The sequence below is a fragment of the Elephas maximus genome, chromosome 22 (genome assembly GCF_024166365.1).
Source record: "Elephas maximus indicus isolate mEleMax1 chromosome 22, mEleMax1 primary haplotype, whole genome shotgun sequence".
In the NCBI taxonomy this organism is placed as follows: domain Eukaryota; kingdom Metazoa; phylum Chordata; class Mammalia; order Proboscidea; family Elephantidae; genus Elephas; species Elephas maximus.
In genome coordinates this window covers 56,710,210-56,727,768 of record NC_064840.1, presented here as the reverse complement: position 1 = coordinate 56,727,768, position 17,559 = coordinate 56,710,210, and the positions used below count along the sequence as shown (strand labels likewise).

The 17,559-nt window shown below is 44.6% G+C and overlaps 1 protein-coding gene across 4 annotated transcripts in view; it reads right to left on the bottom strand.

Annotated features, from left to right (window-relative positions):
• The window catches only part of SH2D4A (SH2 domain containing 4A), an 85,141-nt gene extending 74,977 nt beyond the window's left edge, over nt 1-10,164 (bottom strand). Inside the window, exons 1-2 of one of the 4 annotated variants that reach the window (XM_049866032.1) lie at nt 9,744-10,164; nt 246-634 (exon numbers count right to left, since the gene is read on the bottom strand). In XM_049866032.1, coding sequence (XP_049721989.1) covers nt 246-423 — 178 coding nt within the window. In that variant the 5' untranslated portion in view covers nt 424-634; nt 9,744-10,164. Of the gene's footprint in view, nt 1-245; nt 635-9,093; nt 9,181-9,404; nt 9,574-9,743 lie in introns of those variants that run through there. The other 3 variants (XM_049866030.1, XM_049866033.1, XM_049866031.1) reach the window with 3 other exon arrangements.
• Nucleotides 10,165-17,559: the final 7,395 nt, after the last annotated feature.

Genomic DNA, 17,559 nt, shown 5'->3' with positions numbered 1-17,559 from the left:
TTTTTTATTTCAGCTTAAGGTCAGTCTGGTTTCAAGGAAGAGATCTGCATAAGGCTATAATAACGCCATCTAAATGCTGTGTGTATATAGACTTCAAGTTGACAAATTGCACTATTAGAACCTCAGTAACATTTAAGATCAGTCTACCAAATTGGAACTGCACCTGGCTTGCTTGTGAGAAATGTTAAAATCAGCCAGGAGCTATTCTCCTAGCATATCCAGAGGAGAGACGAAGCTAAGTTTACCTTTCTTAGGTCTGGGTTTCACTGGCAAGGACTCCTTTTCCATTGCTGCTTCTCTTTCTTTCCATCGTCGGATCTGCTCTTCCCTCATCTTGAAGAACAAGATCTGTTTCTGTTCTTCGTTGAGCTCTGCCAGTAGATCAGGATCTATGTACATCTCTGAGAGTATCTGTTTCAGCATCTTTGCAGTTCGGGAGTCTTTTACACCTGTGGCAAAAGTACTTGAAAGTGGCTTCCAGGTGTGCCTCCACCTGAGCTGGCACCTGGGAGTGACCACAGACCTTCAAAGAGACTCACAGCCCAGTGATCCTGACTGACTGAGACAATAATTCAGCAAACTGGCTTCTGGGACCTGGCACCAAATATCCTGTCCAAGGTGCCATCCATTGATCCTGCAAAGAGCAAAAGCCAGAAAACAGGGATATTAAAATGTGTAAGAGCTGGGTAAGAGCGGGTTTATAAAGAGAATAAAGCTTAGAGGAAACAGAGTATCCCTTTTCATTCCAGGGGAAAAGAAAAGCAAGGCTGAGGCACACTTTATTAAGAGTCTGTGTAACCTCTATCCCGTAATTTCCAAAGATACTTTATCAAACAAAACAAAACCAAGCCTAACTTTATATAGTCAGTCTCAGGGAAACAAAACAATTAACTGAGGTTTGGCCTTCTCCCAGCTATGCAAACTTTATTATTACCTTAGAGTCTAACAAACCACCAACTATATGGCTGAGAAAAGAATGGAAAAAAAAAAAAACAGTCAAAGGAGAAGTTAAAAGGCTCTGTCCAAACAATCTATTTCAAAAGAAACTACTGTTTTTGAGATTTCACGGTTACCCACCCCAAACCAAAACCATGGTCAAAGAAGGGAAAGAGAAGGAATAAAAATTAGACCACAATATAAATTTTGTATTTTCCCTTAAAAGTAGCATAAAATAAACACAATTATGTACATCTTCAGAGCCCTGGTGGCACAGCAGTTAAAGAGCTGGGCTGCTAACCAAAAGTTTCGCAGTTCAAATCTGACAGCTGTACCTCGGGAACCCTGTGGGGCAGTTGTAGTTTGTTCTATAGGATCGCTCAGTCAGAATCGACTTGGTGGCAACGGGTTCAGTTCTGGTTTATGTACATCTTCACAAAGGACAGTGTCATTTCCAGATAACCTACCAGGGCCATGAAAACAATGCAGGTGCAGGGCAGAACACCTATGTACATTCTGGAAGGTCACCAGGTTTTAGGTGTACCTCTTCCAGATAACCCGATTTAATAAAATCTAAATTTACAGACCAGATAAACTGGAGAAACAAAGAGGTGAGCAGGTTCATTACAAAGGAGACTTGCTTTAAAAAAAGTTTAGCAGAGGGCTCCTTTCAAAAGAAACCATGGACTTGTGTACGCACAAGTCATTTAACAGTGGTTCTATGAAGGGGGAAGAGGACAACTCCACTGATGTTTCATACATTTCTATTTGGCTGATTTTTTTTTAACACTATAACTACATATTTTTGTAATCAGAAAGAAATTATATATATATTTCCATTTGGAACATAAAATAATTTTTTTCACATACAATAACCAAAACCAAACCAAACCCGCTGCCAGGGAGTTGATTCTGACTCATAGCGACCCTACAGGACAGAGGAGAACTGCCCCACAGGATTTCCAAGAAGCACTTGGTGGGTTCGAACTGCTGATCTTTTGGTTAACAGCCGTAGACCTTAACCACTACGCCACCAGGGTTTCCTCACATACAGTAGGACACCCGAAAAAAGTTGCTGTGACTGTGCAGGATCACTCACTTCTAATAAGTGGGCAAATAATTTGGTGTTTCCAATGCTTCAATAATCTCACCATGTAGCCGTGCCCCTCTCAAATATCTTGTTTCTCCACAGTAACTTCAGACACTCCTAAATTTCAGACTAGTCACTCAGCCACACCGTGGCCACAACACGGACACGCGCCACGTAACATCCATTTGGGAAACGTCCGACCCACATAAGCCAGCGGTCCGACGCGCGCCCCCTGGAGGATCCCCACCGCCCTACACCCGCGGGAACAGACGCCCCTGCTGCTGGGACGAGTGGGCGCCAGTTCCTGCTCCTAAGCGCCCAGGGTCTACAGGCATCACGGGACCAGCTGGGGGCACAGGGTCACCGAGACCACCCCCTGCTGCCCCGCCCCGTCGGTGCCCCCCCACCGTGACCTTCGTACGACCTTTAGGGGCCTGCGGGAGCTGAGCACTCACCTGAGGTGTCCGCAGGGGGAGCTGCCCACGCCACACACCCCCACCGCTGCGTGCGCCAGGAGCCCCGCGTGCCCGGCAGACCCTGGTGCTCCCACAACATCCAAATCACATAACCGCGTATTTCACAGAATGTATTGCGGATGTTGTAAGTCAAAATCAACAGGTTTGGGTGGGTTTTTTTTTGGTTTATTGTGGATGTTAAAGGAGGCATGACTGTAGTTTTGGCTCCTCTTATTTCCGTTACTCCATACGGCTAGATTGTAGCGCAGTTCTCACCATCTGGGAGTCCCCTGCGGCTTCCCCTAGTCCTCCTTTTCTTTGCAAAGCTATTCGTTCACTTACACCCAATCTTTTGAGATTAAAAAAAAAAAAAACCCAGTGCCGTCGAGTCGATCTCGACTCATAGCGACCCTATAGGACAGAGTACAACTGCCCCACAGAGTTTCCAAGGAGCGCCTGGCGGTACCACTTAACCAGTAGCCACCAGGGTTTCCGGAACCTATATAAGCACGCTGAAATAGCTCTGGTAAGAGAGAGCGCTTTGCAAACGGAGGAGGCAGATTCACTAAGGATTCATTGGGTAGCAGAGACCTTCATGAAGGCTAAAACTATTCTTGCTAACTCCAACCTTTAATCTCCCACATCAAGAGACTTAAGCGGAAATAAAATACTAATAGAAAAAAACTAAAAAAAAAAAAAGGATTAAAGCAGTGTCACTGATTCCTAGCCTAGCCAAACAACTCCCTCCCAGTGTCCCTTGCTAATTTTGTAATTTACTTTGTGGTGCCCTCAAAGGCTGCAACAGACACAGAACTGATGCTTTATTTATTTTTTGGTTCTAACACCTTCTCAAAAGGTAAAACCCAATAAGCCACACCCAATGCTGTAGAGTCACTTCCGACTCATAGTGACCCTACAGGATAGAGCAGAACTGCCCCACAGGGTTTCCAAGCAGCGCCTGGCGGATTTGAACTGCCAACCCTTTGGTTAGCAGCCGTAGCACTTAACCACTACGCTACCAGGAAAAAATCCCTACTAAAGGAGAGGCTTCCAGAGGCTGAGCTATTCATTACCTGTAGGTGATGGTCCTTAACCACAGGAAGAATTTGGTTCCTCAACCACTTGACTCCAGTTCTCCAAGATGAAGTGGTAAGTAACCAAAGCCAATGACTCCTTGACATTCCAGTAAATGTCCTTACGTTCGCAGGCACATTCTATGACTCCAGTGGTTGACTTTCACAGAAGTAAAAAATGAGCTGCCCAGCAAGGCTTGAGGTTTCTGCTCTGCTCCCCATTTTTAACAGGGTGAATCCTAGCAACAGTGACGGAGTGGGCAAACCCTAAAACTAAAACCCTGAATGTGCCAACTTCATCCTCACCACCCTCCATCCCCCACCACCCAGAGTACTCCTGGTAATAACATTATTGTACCAGGCACTATCTTAAGCACTTTGCATGTATCAACTCATTTAATTTTCACAACATTCTCTGCATTAGGTCCATCACTATTCCCGTTTCAGAGATGCCGGAGAGAGGCACAGAAGGTTAGTAGCTGCAAAGTGGAGGAACTGGAACGTCTTGCCCTAGAGTCTGTTCTAAAGTACTCTACCGTACAGAAGCCTTTTTGTGAGTTTCTGAGTCCAGAATCAAAATATCATAACGTGGAACCACATCTGAAATTTCAAAATGAAGACCAGAAATTCCTATAGCAACAGAAATGTTAAACTAAAGATACGTGACCCCAAGTGCCTCTCAGGGGCAGAGAAGCCTCATCATGGTCAACTGTACATAGCTTCAGGATGGCCAGGTATTGAAAACACTGCACCCCAGAACAGAGAGCAGAGAACTACGATGCTAGCCCACGTGTGGATGCTGTTTGCCCACTTAATTCTCTGGGCACTTAGACTTTCCTCTTTTTCTCCTCCCAGATAACCATTAGGAGCAGCACACACGGCACAACCACTCACATGTGAGGAGAGTTCCACCACGCCCTTGTGATGAGATGCTTAAGCTCCTTTACGGAGCTTTTATTTTGTTCTCTGTTGCCTTTTGTAGCAAACGCATATCTCTAGCATTAAAGTTCATTAGTGGTTATTGATATTTTTGCTGAAGATCACTCAAAAGTGGTTGCAGCAGTGCATCAACAGGAACTGCCAGAAATTCCAGCCGGATTCAGAAGAGGACGTGGAACCAGGGATATCATTACAGATGTCAGATGGATCCTGGCTGACAGCAGAGAATACCAGAATGATGTTTACCTGTGTTTTATTGACTATGCAAAGGCATCTGACTATGTGAATCATAACAAATTATGGATAACACTGCAAAGAATGGGAATTCCAGAATACTTAATTGTGCTCATGCGGAACCTGTACTTACCCCTAGAGGCCTCATTCGAACAAAGCAAGGGGATACTGCGTGGTTTAAAATCAAGAAAGATGTGCGTCAACATATAAAAACTAATTCAAAATGGATCAAAGACCTAAATACAAAGCAAAACACTATTACGTTCACAGAAGAAAAAATAGGATCAACGCTAGAGGCCCTAATACACGGCATTAACAGGATACAAACTATGACCAACAACACAAAAACTCCAGAAGATAAGCTAGATAACTGGGATCTTCTAAAAATTAAACACTTAATGCTCATCAAAAGACTTCACCGAAAGAGTAAAAAGAGAACCTACAGATTGGGAAAAAATTTTTGGCTATTACAAATCAGACAAAGGTCTAATCTCTAAAATTTACAAGAAAATCCAACATGTCTACAACAAAAAGACAAATAATCCAATTAAAAAATGGGCAAAGGAAATGAACAGACACTTCACTAAAGAAGACATTCAAGCTGCCAACAGACACACGAGGAAATGCTCTCAATCACTCGCCATTACAAAAACTCAAATCAAAACCACAATGAGATACCATCTTACCCTGGAGAGGCTGTAGGGAGATAGGAACTCTTATGCACTGTAATGCAAAATGATATGGAAAACGATATAGCACTTCCTTAAAAAGCCAGAAATAGAAGTACCATATGATCCAGCAATCCCACTCCTAGGAATATATCCTAGAGAAATAAGAGTTGTCACATGAATAGACCATATGCACACCCATGTTCATTCCAGCAGTGTTCACAATAGCAAAAAGATGGAAACAATCTAGATGCCCATCAACAGGTGAATGGATAAACTGTGGTACATACACACAAAGGAGTATTATGCAACAATAAAAACTATGAATCTGTGAAGCATCTCATAACATGGATGAATCTGGAGGGCATTATGCTGAGTGAAATAAGTCAGTCACAAAAGGACAAATATTGTATAAGACCACCACTGTAAAAACTCATGAAAATGTTTACCCACAAAAAGAAACAATCTTCGATGGTTACGAGGGAGGGGAGTGGTGGGGATGGAAAAACACTAAATAGACAATAGGTAAGTGGTAACTTTGGTGAAGGGTAAGACAGTACACAGTCCTGGGGAACCCAGCACAACTTGTACAAGGCAAAGTCACGGAAGCTCCATAGATACATCCAAACTCCCTGAGGGAATGAATTGCTGGGCTGAGGGCTGTGGGGACCATGGTCTCAGGGAACATCTAGCTCAACTGGCATAACATAGTTTATAAAGAAAATGTTCTACATTCTACTCTGGGGTCTTAAAGCCTGTGAGCAGCCATCTAGGGTACGCCACTGGTCTCACCCCTTTGGGAGCAAGGAAGAATGAAGAAAACTAAAGATACAAGGGAAAAATTAGTCCAAAGGACTAATGGACCACATCTACCACGGCCTCCACCAGGCTAAGTCCAGTACAACTAGATGGTGCCCGGCTACCAGCACTGACTGCTCTGACAGGGATCACAACAGAGGGTCCCAGACAGAACTGGAGAAAAATGTAGAATAAAATTCTAACTCAGAAAGAAAGGCCAGACTTGCTGGCCTGACAGAGGCTGAAGAAATCCTGAGAGTATGGCCCCCAGATGCCCTTTCAGCTCAGTAATGGCATCACTCCTGAGGTTCACGCTTCAGCCAAAGAGTGGACAGGCCCATAAAACAAAATGAGACTAAAGGGGTACACGAGCCCTGGGGCAAGGACTAGAAGGCAGAAGGGGACAGGAAAGATGGTAATGGGGAACCCAAGGTTGAGAAGGGAGAGTGTTGACTTGTCATGGGGTTGTTAACCAGTGTCATAAAACAATACTTATACTGTTTAATGAGAAACTAGTTTGTTCTGTAAACCTTTATCTAAAGTACAATTTAAAAGAAATGAAAGGTGTGCATCAGGGTTGTACCCTTTTACCATATTTATCCAATCTGTACGCTGAGCAAATAATCCGAGAAGCTGGACTATATGAAGAAGAATGTGGTATCAGGATTGGAGGAAGACTTATTAACAACTTGTGATATGCAGATGACACAACCTTGCTTGCTGAAAGCAAAGATCAAAGACTACAGCCTTCAGTATGGATTACACATCAACATACAGAAAACAAAGATCCTCACAGCTGAACCAATAAGCAACATCATGATAAATGGAGGAAAGATTGACATTGTCAAGGATTTCGTTTTACTTGGATCCATCATCAACGCCCATGGAAGCAGCAGTCAGGAAATCAAAAGACATATTGCATTGGGCAAATCTGCTACAAAAAACTCTTTGAAGAATTAAAAAGTAAAGATGTCACTTTAAGGACTAAGGGGCACCTGACCCAAGCCATGATATTTTTCAATTACGTCGTATGCCTGCGAAAGCTGGGCAATGAATAAGGAAGACCAAAGAAGAATTGATGCCTTTGAATTACGGTGCTGACAAAGAACACTGAATATACCATGGATTGCAGAAGAATGAACAAGTCTGTTTTGGAAGAAAACAGCCAGAGTGCTCCTTGAAAGTGAAGATGGCGAGACTTCATCTCACATACTTTGGGTATGTTATGAGGAGGGACCAGTCCCCGAAGAAGGACATCATGCTTGGTGAAGTAGAGGGTCAGTGAAATAGAGGAAGACACTCAATGAGATGGACTGATACAGTGGTTGCCACAATGGGCTCAAGCATAACAAGGATTGTGAGAATGGCTTAGAGCCAGGCAGTGTTTCATTTTGTTATACACAGGGTCGCTATGAGTCGGAATGGACTGAGTGGCACCCAACAACAACCACATGTGATATAATCTAGTATGACGCCATGGACACAAGTGGAGCCAAGGTAGAGGAAATAAAAATGAGGAAATTAACTAACCAGGGTTTTTCCCACTTTCATTCCCTGATATGATTCAAACAACTCCTAGTTATTCAAGACTAATAAAAAGTTCAACTAACTTGGTTTTTTTCTTGTACAGCACTTGTCCTAAAAGACAGAAAAGATAAGCAATAAGCTCACACCTACTATGCATTTCAAAAACCAATTTCCAAAGAGTCATAGGATCAATTCAGTCTTCCATAAAGTCCATAGATTTCATCTGATTCTCCCATCTGCCACAGCCGCTGAACCCCTCAAAGATTCCCCCCCAAAAGGCTGAAACAGCCTAAATTATAAAAATATTGTGGTATGAGCAATACAATTTTAACGTTATAATAGAGCTTTAACTTCTAATTCTTTGAAAATAGCCACTTCCATTTTCAAAATTCCCTTATCTTGTTCAATCTGTAAAGGGGCTGCTTTTGAGGACAAAATGAATTACCAGAGAGGACAGCAATTTGGGAAGTTGTTTTATAAGCATATATCAGCCTTCGGAAATTTGAATTTACTGCAACACAAGGGTTTACCTAGAGAATTCCACTCATGACAAATCTATGGCCACATTATGCCTTCCACATACTTATTCACTTTTAAAATACTTGTATCCAATAATTGTAACAGGCTTTTATGAGGTGAGGAGAATCTAAGTTTAGAGACAGGTGCAAGGGTTGCTTCCGCCTCGAGACCCTTGATCAAGGAGACACAACGCCGAGCAGAAAACCTACAAACCGTGGTTTCTCACTGCGTCTCCCAATTCCCCTCCCACCTCTATTCAGACTTGTGCGTGGACCCCGAGGAAAGGAGCGCGGCTGGAGCGGGCAGGGGTGCCCACCTGTTTGAGGAAGGCCACCCGGAGCACACTGGCACCGTGCCTGGCTCTGCCTTCCAAGCCGGCAGCCTGTGGCCCACCTAGGCCAGGGAGGTGGCGCGCACCGATCCCACGTGGCCGCGCCCGGGAACCACTGCCGAGTAGGGCGCCGGCAGAAACAGTTTTCCCAGCCCTCAAGAAATCTCCTCGAGGAGAAAGTCAATATGGTGCTATAGACGCGGGGTGTTTGTTCGCACAAATGTGGCGGTGGACGTCATAAGGTGGACGGGTGACCCAGAACCAGAGCGAAGAGCGAGAGAGACGTGGCTCCCCAGCACCGTTCTACTGCTGGAGTCCAAAAGCTAGGGAGCGCCAGATCCTCCCACGCCGGCCACCCCGAGGCGCCCCGCCTGCGCCCGGTGCGTAATCATGCGTTGTGTGCTCACACACCCCTCGAATACACGTATCACCCGCCGGGATCCCCAGAACTTCCCCGAAGGCCTCCCCCTCTAGCTTCACCCCTAGAACCACAAGCCCCCGGCCCTCCGGGGCCGCTGCTCACCCAGCCGGCGGCTTCGGACACCCGACACCTGACATCTGACACCGTCCACCAGCCGCCGCCGCTGCGCTAGCCGCTCGGCCCTACACCTGAGCGCGCCCGGGGCGGGACGGAAGGGGGCGGAGGAGGAGGGCGCGCGGCCGGGACCGAGGCCTCGCCCCGACCTTCCTCCGCTCACAGCCCCACCTCCCCTCGGTCCCCGGGCCTTCACTGTCTGGCTCGAGAACACTCCGGACACACGCACACGCACACGCACACACACTTCTCCCAGGCCTCCCCTTTCTGGTCTGCTCCCCCCCCCCCCCAGCATCTACCTGTTCAGGGCACTGGGATCGCGTGGGCAGGAGGACCCCAGCACCTGCCACGTCTAGTTGGGCCTCCAGAAGTTGTCGGGAAGGGAGGCAGGGAAAAGCAAAGGCGCCCGCGAGCTTTACAGACTGGCTGGACAAACACTCAGGCGGTGATGTTGGCAAACAGCGTCCCTCAGCCCTGGCCCGCCCGCGCTGCCCCACCCGCGGCCCACATGCCCGGCTGACTGACTGGGCACTTGGGGCCCCACCCGTGCGCCAGGAGAGGCTCCAGTGGAAGCTGTCAGCGAGACTTGGCTGCCTACTGCATCCCAGGCAGGGCTTGTCCTGCGCGCTGACCCCTACCTGCTGTGGGGTCCCTTCACACTTCCACTCCCAGTTAATTGGAGGTGTCGTGTGTAGTCTGTGATGGCTTGCCACGCCATCTCTCCGGTCCTGCAGAACTTATTAATATCAGCAGGTCCAGCCTCTTCTTCACTCCGAAGTTCAGGGTTTCTTGCAAGGAGGAGTCTGCAGAGGCCCAATAGGCCCTTCTCAGTTACACTGACCGGGTCCCGCAGGCCAAGTTGGCTCACCCTCCCGGGTTCTGTTCTTGCGTCTATGGAGCTTTTTTTCCTTTCTTTCTTCCTTTGTTTTGTTGACAGTAAGTAAATTACCAAACTCTCAGGCACTTGTAAGTAAGTACAGGTATGGCTTTGTAGAACAGGCTCCCAAAACAGAAAAGCTGGGAGGATGGAGCCTGAAAAAGAGAGAAATGGAGACGAAATGAAAGCAAACTGGAGAAAAGGAAAGGAAGTAAAGGAATCTTGTGAATGCAGCAAGAACAGGTCAGGGTGGTGCGTGAGGACACTAGGGAGGAGCTGACAGACGACTGGAAAAGGGAATTTTGGAGGGAAGTTCAGCAGAAGCACAGTGGAAAGATTATAGGGCATTTTGGCATGGCACAGGAACATTCAAAGTGTGTGGAGAAAAACCGCCTGCTTTGATGAACCCTAATTGCAGGTGTGTTGGGAAGAGATAAACAGTGAACACTCAGTTTCTCCTCCCCTGCACAGCCTACCTGATACATTCAGGAGCCAGGCTTGCCTGGTTCAAAAATAAAACTGTTTCTCATTTCTAGTGTCTCCGGACTGAAGAAGATTCTCAAAGTTAGAGTCTTGGGCAGGGGCAGATGGGCAGAGAGCAAATCCTGGGTATTGTATGGAAAACATGACCCAGCTGTTTAGGAGCCCATTCTAGGAATCCTATTTGGGGAGAATTTCTGGCCTGATTTGGTTCTGTTCCCACTGCTTATTAAATAAATGCCCTGGCGGGGGGCGGGGGGGGGGGCTTTAGGCTGGAGTGTGATTTGCCAATGCTTAGCTGATGTGGCCAGCTCAAAATGAATCCTAAAACTTAAGGATTTTGAAGTTTTTTAAAGGGTGGTTTATCAGACAGTAGGACACTGGTTAAAACCAATTACCTTCCTCCACACTAAGTTTTTCTCCATGGCCTGACAAGTCTCTCTTTATAATAACTGTCTCCCTTTGCTACCAATTTTACCTCAGTTTACCCATTGGGATAATAGCAGCACCTATTGTATTGAATTGCTGTGACAGCAATAATACATGTAAAGAGCTTACAACAGATCCTGGCAAGTGATAAGTGTTCAAGCATGTTAAATCATATTATTCCACACTAAACCGAAAAAAAAAAAAACCAAACCCGTTGCCATGGAGTCGATTCCAACTCATAGCAACCCTACAGGACAGTGTAGAACTGCCCATAGAGTTTCCAAGGCTGTAATCTTTACAGAAGCAGACTGCCACATCTTTCTTCTGAGGAGAGGCTAGTGGGTTTGAACTGCCAACCTTTCGGTTAGCAACCAAGTACTTAACCACTGTACCACCAGGGCTCCTTTATTACACACTACCAAAAACCAAACTCATTGCCATCGAGTTGATTCCAACTCAAAGTGACCGTATAGAACAGAGTAGAACTTCCCCATAGGGTTTCTAAGGAGCAGCTGGTGGACTCAAACTACTGACCTTTTGGTTAGCAGCTGAGCTTCTTAACCACTGCACCACCAGGGCTTCTATCACACACTACATACTACAATTTCAGGTTCTTATCACCTCACCCATAGGCTATGCCTCCAGTGATAGCCAGATTCCAAGTTAGCTTCAGAAATGATCCCTGTCTCCTGGTATTCACACCCTTATTCACACCGTTGTATAGTTCCCTCCCACATTGTACCAGGGCTGGTCTGTGTAACCAATAGAACATGGTATGTCACTTCTCTCCCCCCTCCCCCCATGTCCCTCTCTGTCTCTGTGTCCCTCTCTCTCTCTGTGAATTTGCTATGAGAGAAGACAGCTGCCACGTCATGAGCAACCCTATGGAGAGGCCCACACAGAGAGGAACTAAGGGTTTCTGCCAACAGCCACATGAGTAAGCTCGGAAGAGGGGCCTTCAGCCCCACTCAAGTCTTCAGATAACTGCAGCATTGGCCTACAGCCAGAAAGGAAACTCATGAGAGACTCCAAGCTAGAACCTCCCAACAAAGCCACTCTTGAATTCCTGACCTACAAACTTCGAGATAATAAAGTTGTTTGTTTTTTTTTTTTTAATTAAGCCACTACATTTTTGGGTGAGTTGCTACACAGCAATAGAGGACTAATATACCTCCTAACTGGTCTTCTTTCTGAGACAGTTTTAGTTAGCTTTAGTGTACAGGAAATTTACCCAAGTAGCTTACTTAAAACACTTCAAACCTAAGAAATACAGTAGCAGAGGGGCCCAGGGATCTGTGTTTTGAACAAGCACTCCAGGTGACTGGGTCAGAGGTGGGGTTACATACAGATCACGTGCTTAGACACTCTGCTCTAGGCAATCCAGGTCAGACATTTCTGAATAGACTTGTCAAATTCATCTTTTCAAACACTGACTCAGATCCATCACCCAGTTGCTAAAAACCTTTGGTGCCCACACTTCTTCCTGCACAAAGAATTAAGGCTAAAGTGCTTGCCAGCTGTCAAGGACCAATACCATCTGACACGAATGTCTCTCGGCCTTATTGTCTTCCTAATACTAACCTGTTGTTCCTGTTACTTGGGATCATATTAATTCCAACTCATGGCAACCCCACGTGTGCAGAGTAGAACCGCTCTGTAGGGTTTTCAAGGCTGGGATCTTTCCAAAGCGGATTACCAGGCCTTTCTCCCAAGGGGTCTCCGCGTGCATTCAAACCACCAGACTTGCAGCTAGTAGTCAAGTGCTTAACCCTACATTCAGATATTTTGGCATTTTCCAGGTCCTAAACCTACACAAACACTACAGCTTCACACCATGCCCTTTGTCCAAAATGTCTCAAACATTGCTTATGAAAAGCCCAACTGTCCTTCAAAATTCAATCTTTAGGAAACCTATCCTCTCCTCAGCCATAAGTGTATCACAGTTTAGCACTTAACACACCCTAGAAACATTTACGGGACTCCTACTAGGTGCCAGGCCCAGTACTGATACTGGGGGATGGCAGAAAGTAGACAGCCAGGGTCCCTGCTACCATCTGCAGTGCAGCATGGCTGCCACGGAGAATAACAGTGTGTATATTTTATGCTCCCTTGAAGCCGCAGACCCCCAATAGCAAGGAACATGTCCTATACAAGACTAAATATACTTAATACCTAAAGGCATACAGTAGGTATTCAATGAATGTTGGTTGAATGAATGTTAACAGCCCAAATGAATGTAGACTGGACAAAAATAGTGCAGCCATTCTCTCAGCTTGGGACCCAGTCTCACTTTCATTGTCTCCTTTCTATCCATTTTGTCATGTGCCTCTCTCGTGTACTTATAACTGTCTCTCCTCTTCTTCTCTTATTTCAGTAGTTTTTTCTCCAATCTCTTCTCTTTGTCTCCTCTCTCCTCTACCACCTTTCCCTTTTGTTCCCTCCCTCCTGCCTCCCAGTATTTTCTTTTTCAACTGACATAATGTGGAATGGAAAACATACATTGCTTCCTTAATTTCCAAAATAGGCAATTAGAATGGTTTATATGGCTCTAAAGAAAGCAAGCAAGGGACCCTGTTACCTATTTATGTGACCTTCAACTACTTTTTCTCTCCTTTTGGGCTGGTAGCACTCAGTAGAAAACATTTCCTTACTCCATGATCTACAATGTGTTGTCACAGGAACGTAGGGAGATTTGCTGACTCACCTACTGGCAACACTCTGGATACAATGTGGTATCTAGGCAACCAGGCCTTAGCCAGGGCAGGCACTGCATGCTGGGTATTGGCAGTTCAGCCCTGTAAGATGGGTGCCACCAGCACGTTGTTCAGGTGGAAGCGTTTCCTCCACCCGCTGCCAGTACATAAAGAGGAAAGCTAAATATCTATTTACTAATTTTTATTTGCCATTTATTTGTAGTTATGAACACCATAAAAGAAAAAAATTAATGACGTGTTCCCAGGCATTCCTTTGAGAATGGTGCTTAGGAATGCTGCTTCCTAGGGCTGTCGTGTACAGTCACATGGCATGGCCCTGTACAAGTAATATAGCTCCTAACTGGTCTTGTTTCTGAGACAGTTTTAGCTAGCTTTAGCGTACAGGAACACCTAGGTGGCTTATTTAAACACTTCAAACCTAAGAAATACAATATCCATGGGGCCCGGGATCTGCATTTTGAACAACCACTCCAGGTGACTGGGTCAGAGATGGGGTTGCAGATAACACACTCAGAAACTCTGCTCTAGGCTCTCCAGGTCAGACATTTCTGGATAGACTTGTCAAATTCATCTTTTCAGCGTTGACTCAGATCCATCATCTGGTTGTTAAAAACCTCTGGTGCCCACCCTTTTTCTTGCACAAAGAGTTAAGACTAAACTGCTTGCCAGCTTTCAAGGCCAGGACCATCTGACTTGAATGTCCCTCAGCCTTATTGTCTTCCTAATACCAGCTCTATGGAGGTGCTAAACACAGAGACTATGATGTATAAGGTGACCCCTGGAGTTGTCACACAGCAGCCTTAATATTGCCAGAAAGACCAGAGGTGCAACTTTCCACTTTTTATAAATGAAAGGTCAATTTGTGTTTATGTTCTACAGAAAATAAAAGTCACCTTCAGATTTTTCCTTTATAAGAGAAGGTAGAATAAGCACCAATAACATTTCTCCAGTCGTCTTTTATTATGAGTATCAGAAATCTCAACTACTTCTTTTAACCCTTAACTCACAGAAGTAAGTTATAGATTCGTCCAACTGTGATATGAGGCAAATGTGAAGGAAAAGGAATGAAAACATTTAAACTTTACAAAAACTAACCAAATCTCAAAATAGACCTCAGTTGGGTCATCAATCATAAACAGTGTATTCAAGGTCTACTATGTTATCAGCTTTCTGCCAGCAGCTAGAGTTGATTTTGAATGTTTGTTATTTCTTTTTGACTCTATACTGGCCTTTATTTCTTCATGTTTATAAATACCAGGATAAATTATTGGTCTTTACATTCATCTTTGAATTAATTAAATTACTCTCATTTTTGATGTTTTTCCATGAGTTACCTTCCTGGAATTATTTCCTCAAAATCCATGCTCTTGGTCACTAATAAGACAGCACCCATTTCTTGTGTTTCTGGAATGCAGGGATAAGCAGCCTGTGGCCCAGAGGAATTACTGACCTCACGTTTGTGGGTGGAATTGGATAACCCTCTACCCCAAGTGATATGGGAACATCTGTGAATAGCCTGTGATAGCCAGTACGTTTTTACTGATCAGAATTTTGAGAAAGGAGCAGAAACGAGCTCTTTCTAGTGTTTTGGCCTCCTTGGATTTTCCAAGGCAGCATTGAGTAGGTCTCCTAATATTAATAAAACCAGAGTCTCATCTCTTCCTTGGACCAGATTCAGAAGTGGATTTCAATTTCCTAATATCTGTCTTCCTTCCAATCTTTGCAAAAACCACACAAATTCATTTTTTGTTTTGTAAGGGGTTTTACAGCAAGTGACTACAGCAATAGTTCTCAAGCACATGTTAAAATCTCAAGCACATTTGCTCCTTTGTCCCCTTACCCAAAAGATTCTTATTTGATTGGCATGGAATGGATCATAGACATTAGCATTTTCTCCCAAAGCATTCCAGAACATCCTAGTATGTGGCTAAGGTTGAGAACCACTTAAAACACACACACACACACACACACACATATCTGTTATTAGGTGTCATCAAGTCACACCCAACTCGTGGTGACCCCACACACAACCGAATGAAACACTGCCTGGTCCTGCACCACCCCCATGATCAGTTGCAGATCAGACCATTGTGATCTGTAGGGTTTTCATTGGCTGATTTTCAAAAATACATTGAGACTACACGAACCGCTGAGACTATTGGCCCGAGATACTCTTTATACTGGGAACTGAAACCACTCCCAGAGCTCACCTTTCAGCCAAATGACAGATTGGCCCATAAAATAAATATCACTCATGAGTACCGTGCTTCTCAAAATAATCGTCTAGATGAAACCAGGTGGTTAAGACTTACCCTAGACCAAAGATGATAAGACAAGAGGTGGGCAAGGAAGCTAGATTAATGGGATCAGGACAACCAAAATGAAAATAATGAGACTGCTGATATATTGTGAAGAACGTAAGCAGTGTCACTGAACAGTATGTATAGAAATTGTTAAATAAGAACCTAATTTTCTGAGTAAATTTTCACCAAAAACACAATAAAATACAAAAAAAAAAAAAAAAAAGTACACTGCCAGGCCTTTCTCACTAGTCTACTTTAGTCTGGAAGTGCTGCTGCAACCTGTACAGCATCATAGCAACACACAAGTCTCCAGTGACAGGTGGGTGGTGGCTGTGCAAGGAAGTGCATTGGCTGGGTGTTGCATTCAGGTCTCTCACATGAAAGGCAAAAATTCTATCACTGAACCACCAACAAATACATATGCTTATATATTTGTACAGTATGCAATAACTGACTCGAAGGCACCCAACAAAAACAACAATGGTATGCAATATAGCTTCTAGTAGAAGGTCATGGCCAATCAACAGATCATGCTATACCAACAGGGCAATATGCAAAATGGCAGACTCCCTAAACCCTTTGGAGAAAGAATTGTATATCCAAAAACAAAGCCAACTGGTTATGAGAAATTTTGAAGGAGAAGTAATGGACGCCCTGCTCTTTACTAAAATGTAAATGAGGCTAGACGTTCATCTTCTTGGTACTGGTCTTTAAATAAGTCCCCCTACCCAGTCTGGGATAGATGTTCTACCAAACCTTCCAAATTTAGCCCAAAATAAATGTGTGTTGGCACCATTATGATCTTTGGCTGGGTTTTCAGTTCTTTGCGTAGCTGATGACCTTGGGCTCGTTGCCTAACTGACCAGCCTATTGTTTAATATGGTGAGAATTCAGTGAGACGTCTAGGACCACAGTGTCTGGTTTAATACGGAGGCCCAATACACATAAATTTTGCTTGCATCCTTCTTTTCACTGCTTGCTGCTTAAGAAATCCAAATGTTCCCTGCGGCTCTTTAGATGATGACATCCTCCATGGACCAAAACACCTCACGGGCCTAAGTGTTCTCAGTAACTTCCTTTGTCTTTCCTGGAGGATAACTCTAGCTCTGCCTCCAGAGCTCCTGCCCTTGCCAAGGACCCATTTCCTTCATTTATGCTCACTGTGCCCAAAGCCTCTTCTCTTAACTGCAAGTTGAAGTTCATTCTACCCTTGGGTGAAGCTGAACCACTTTGCCTCTCCATGTTAAGCATATGCCTGAGTAAGAACCAGCTTATGGCCTCAACTGTGAGTGTTTAAACTGTTAAGTTAAAGTTTGAAACAGAGAATTGACTTTTACTGGCATGGGAGTTTTTCTTTTTTTTTTTTTTCAATGTTTCTTATATTCCTTTACTCTACCTCTACATGATGGAGTCTTCCGATTCAGGATTTTTTTTTTTTATACTTTAGATGAAGGTTTACAGAACAAATTAGCTTCTCATTAAACAGTACACATACTGTTTTATGACATTGCTTAACAACCCCACGAGATGTCAACACTCACCCTTCTTGACCTTAAGTTCCCTATTACCAGCTTTCCTGTCCCCTCCTGCCTTCTAGTCCTTACCCCTGGATTGGTGCACCCCTTTAGTCTCTTTTTGTTTTATGGGCCTG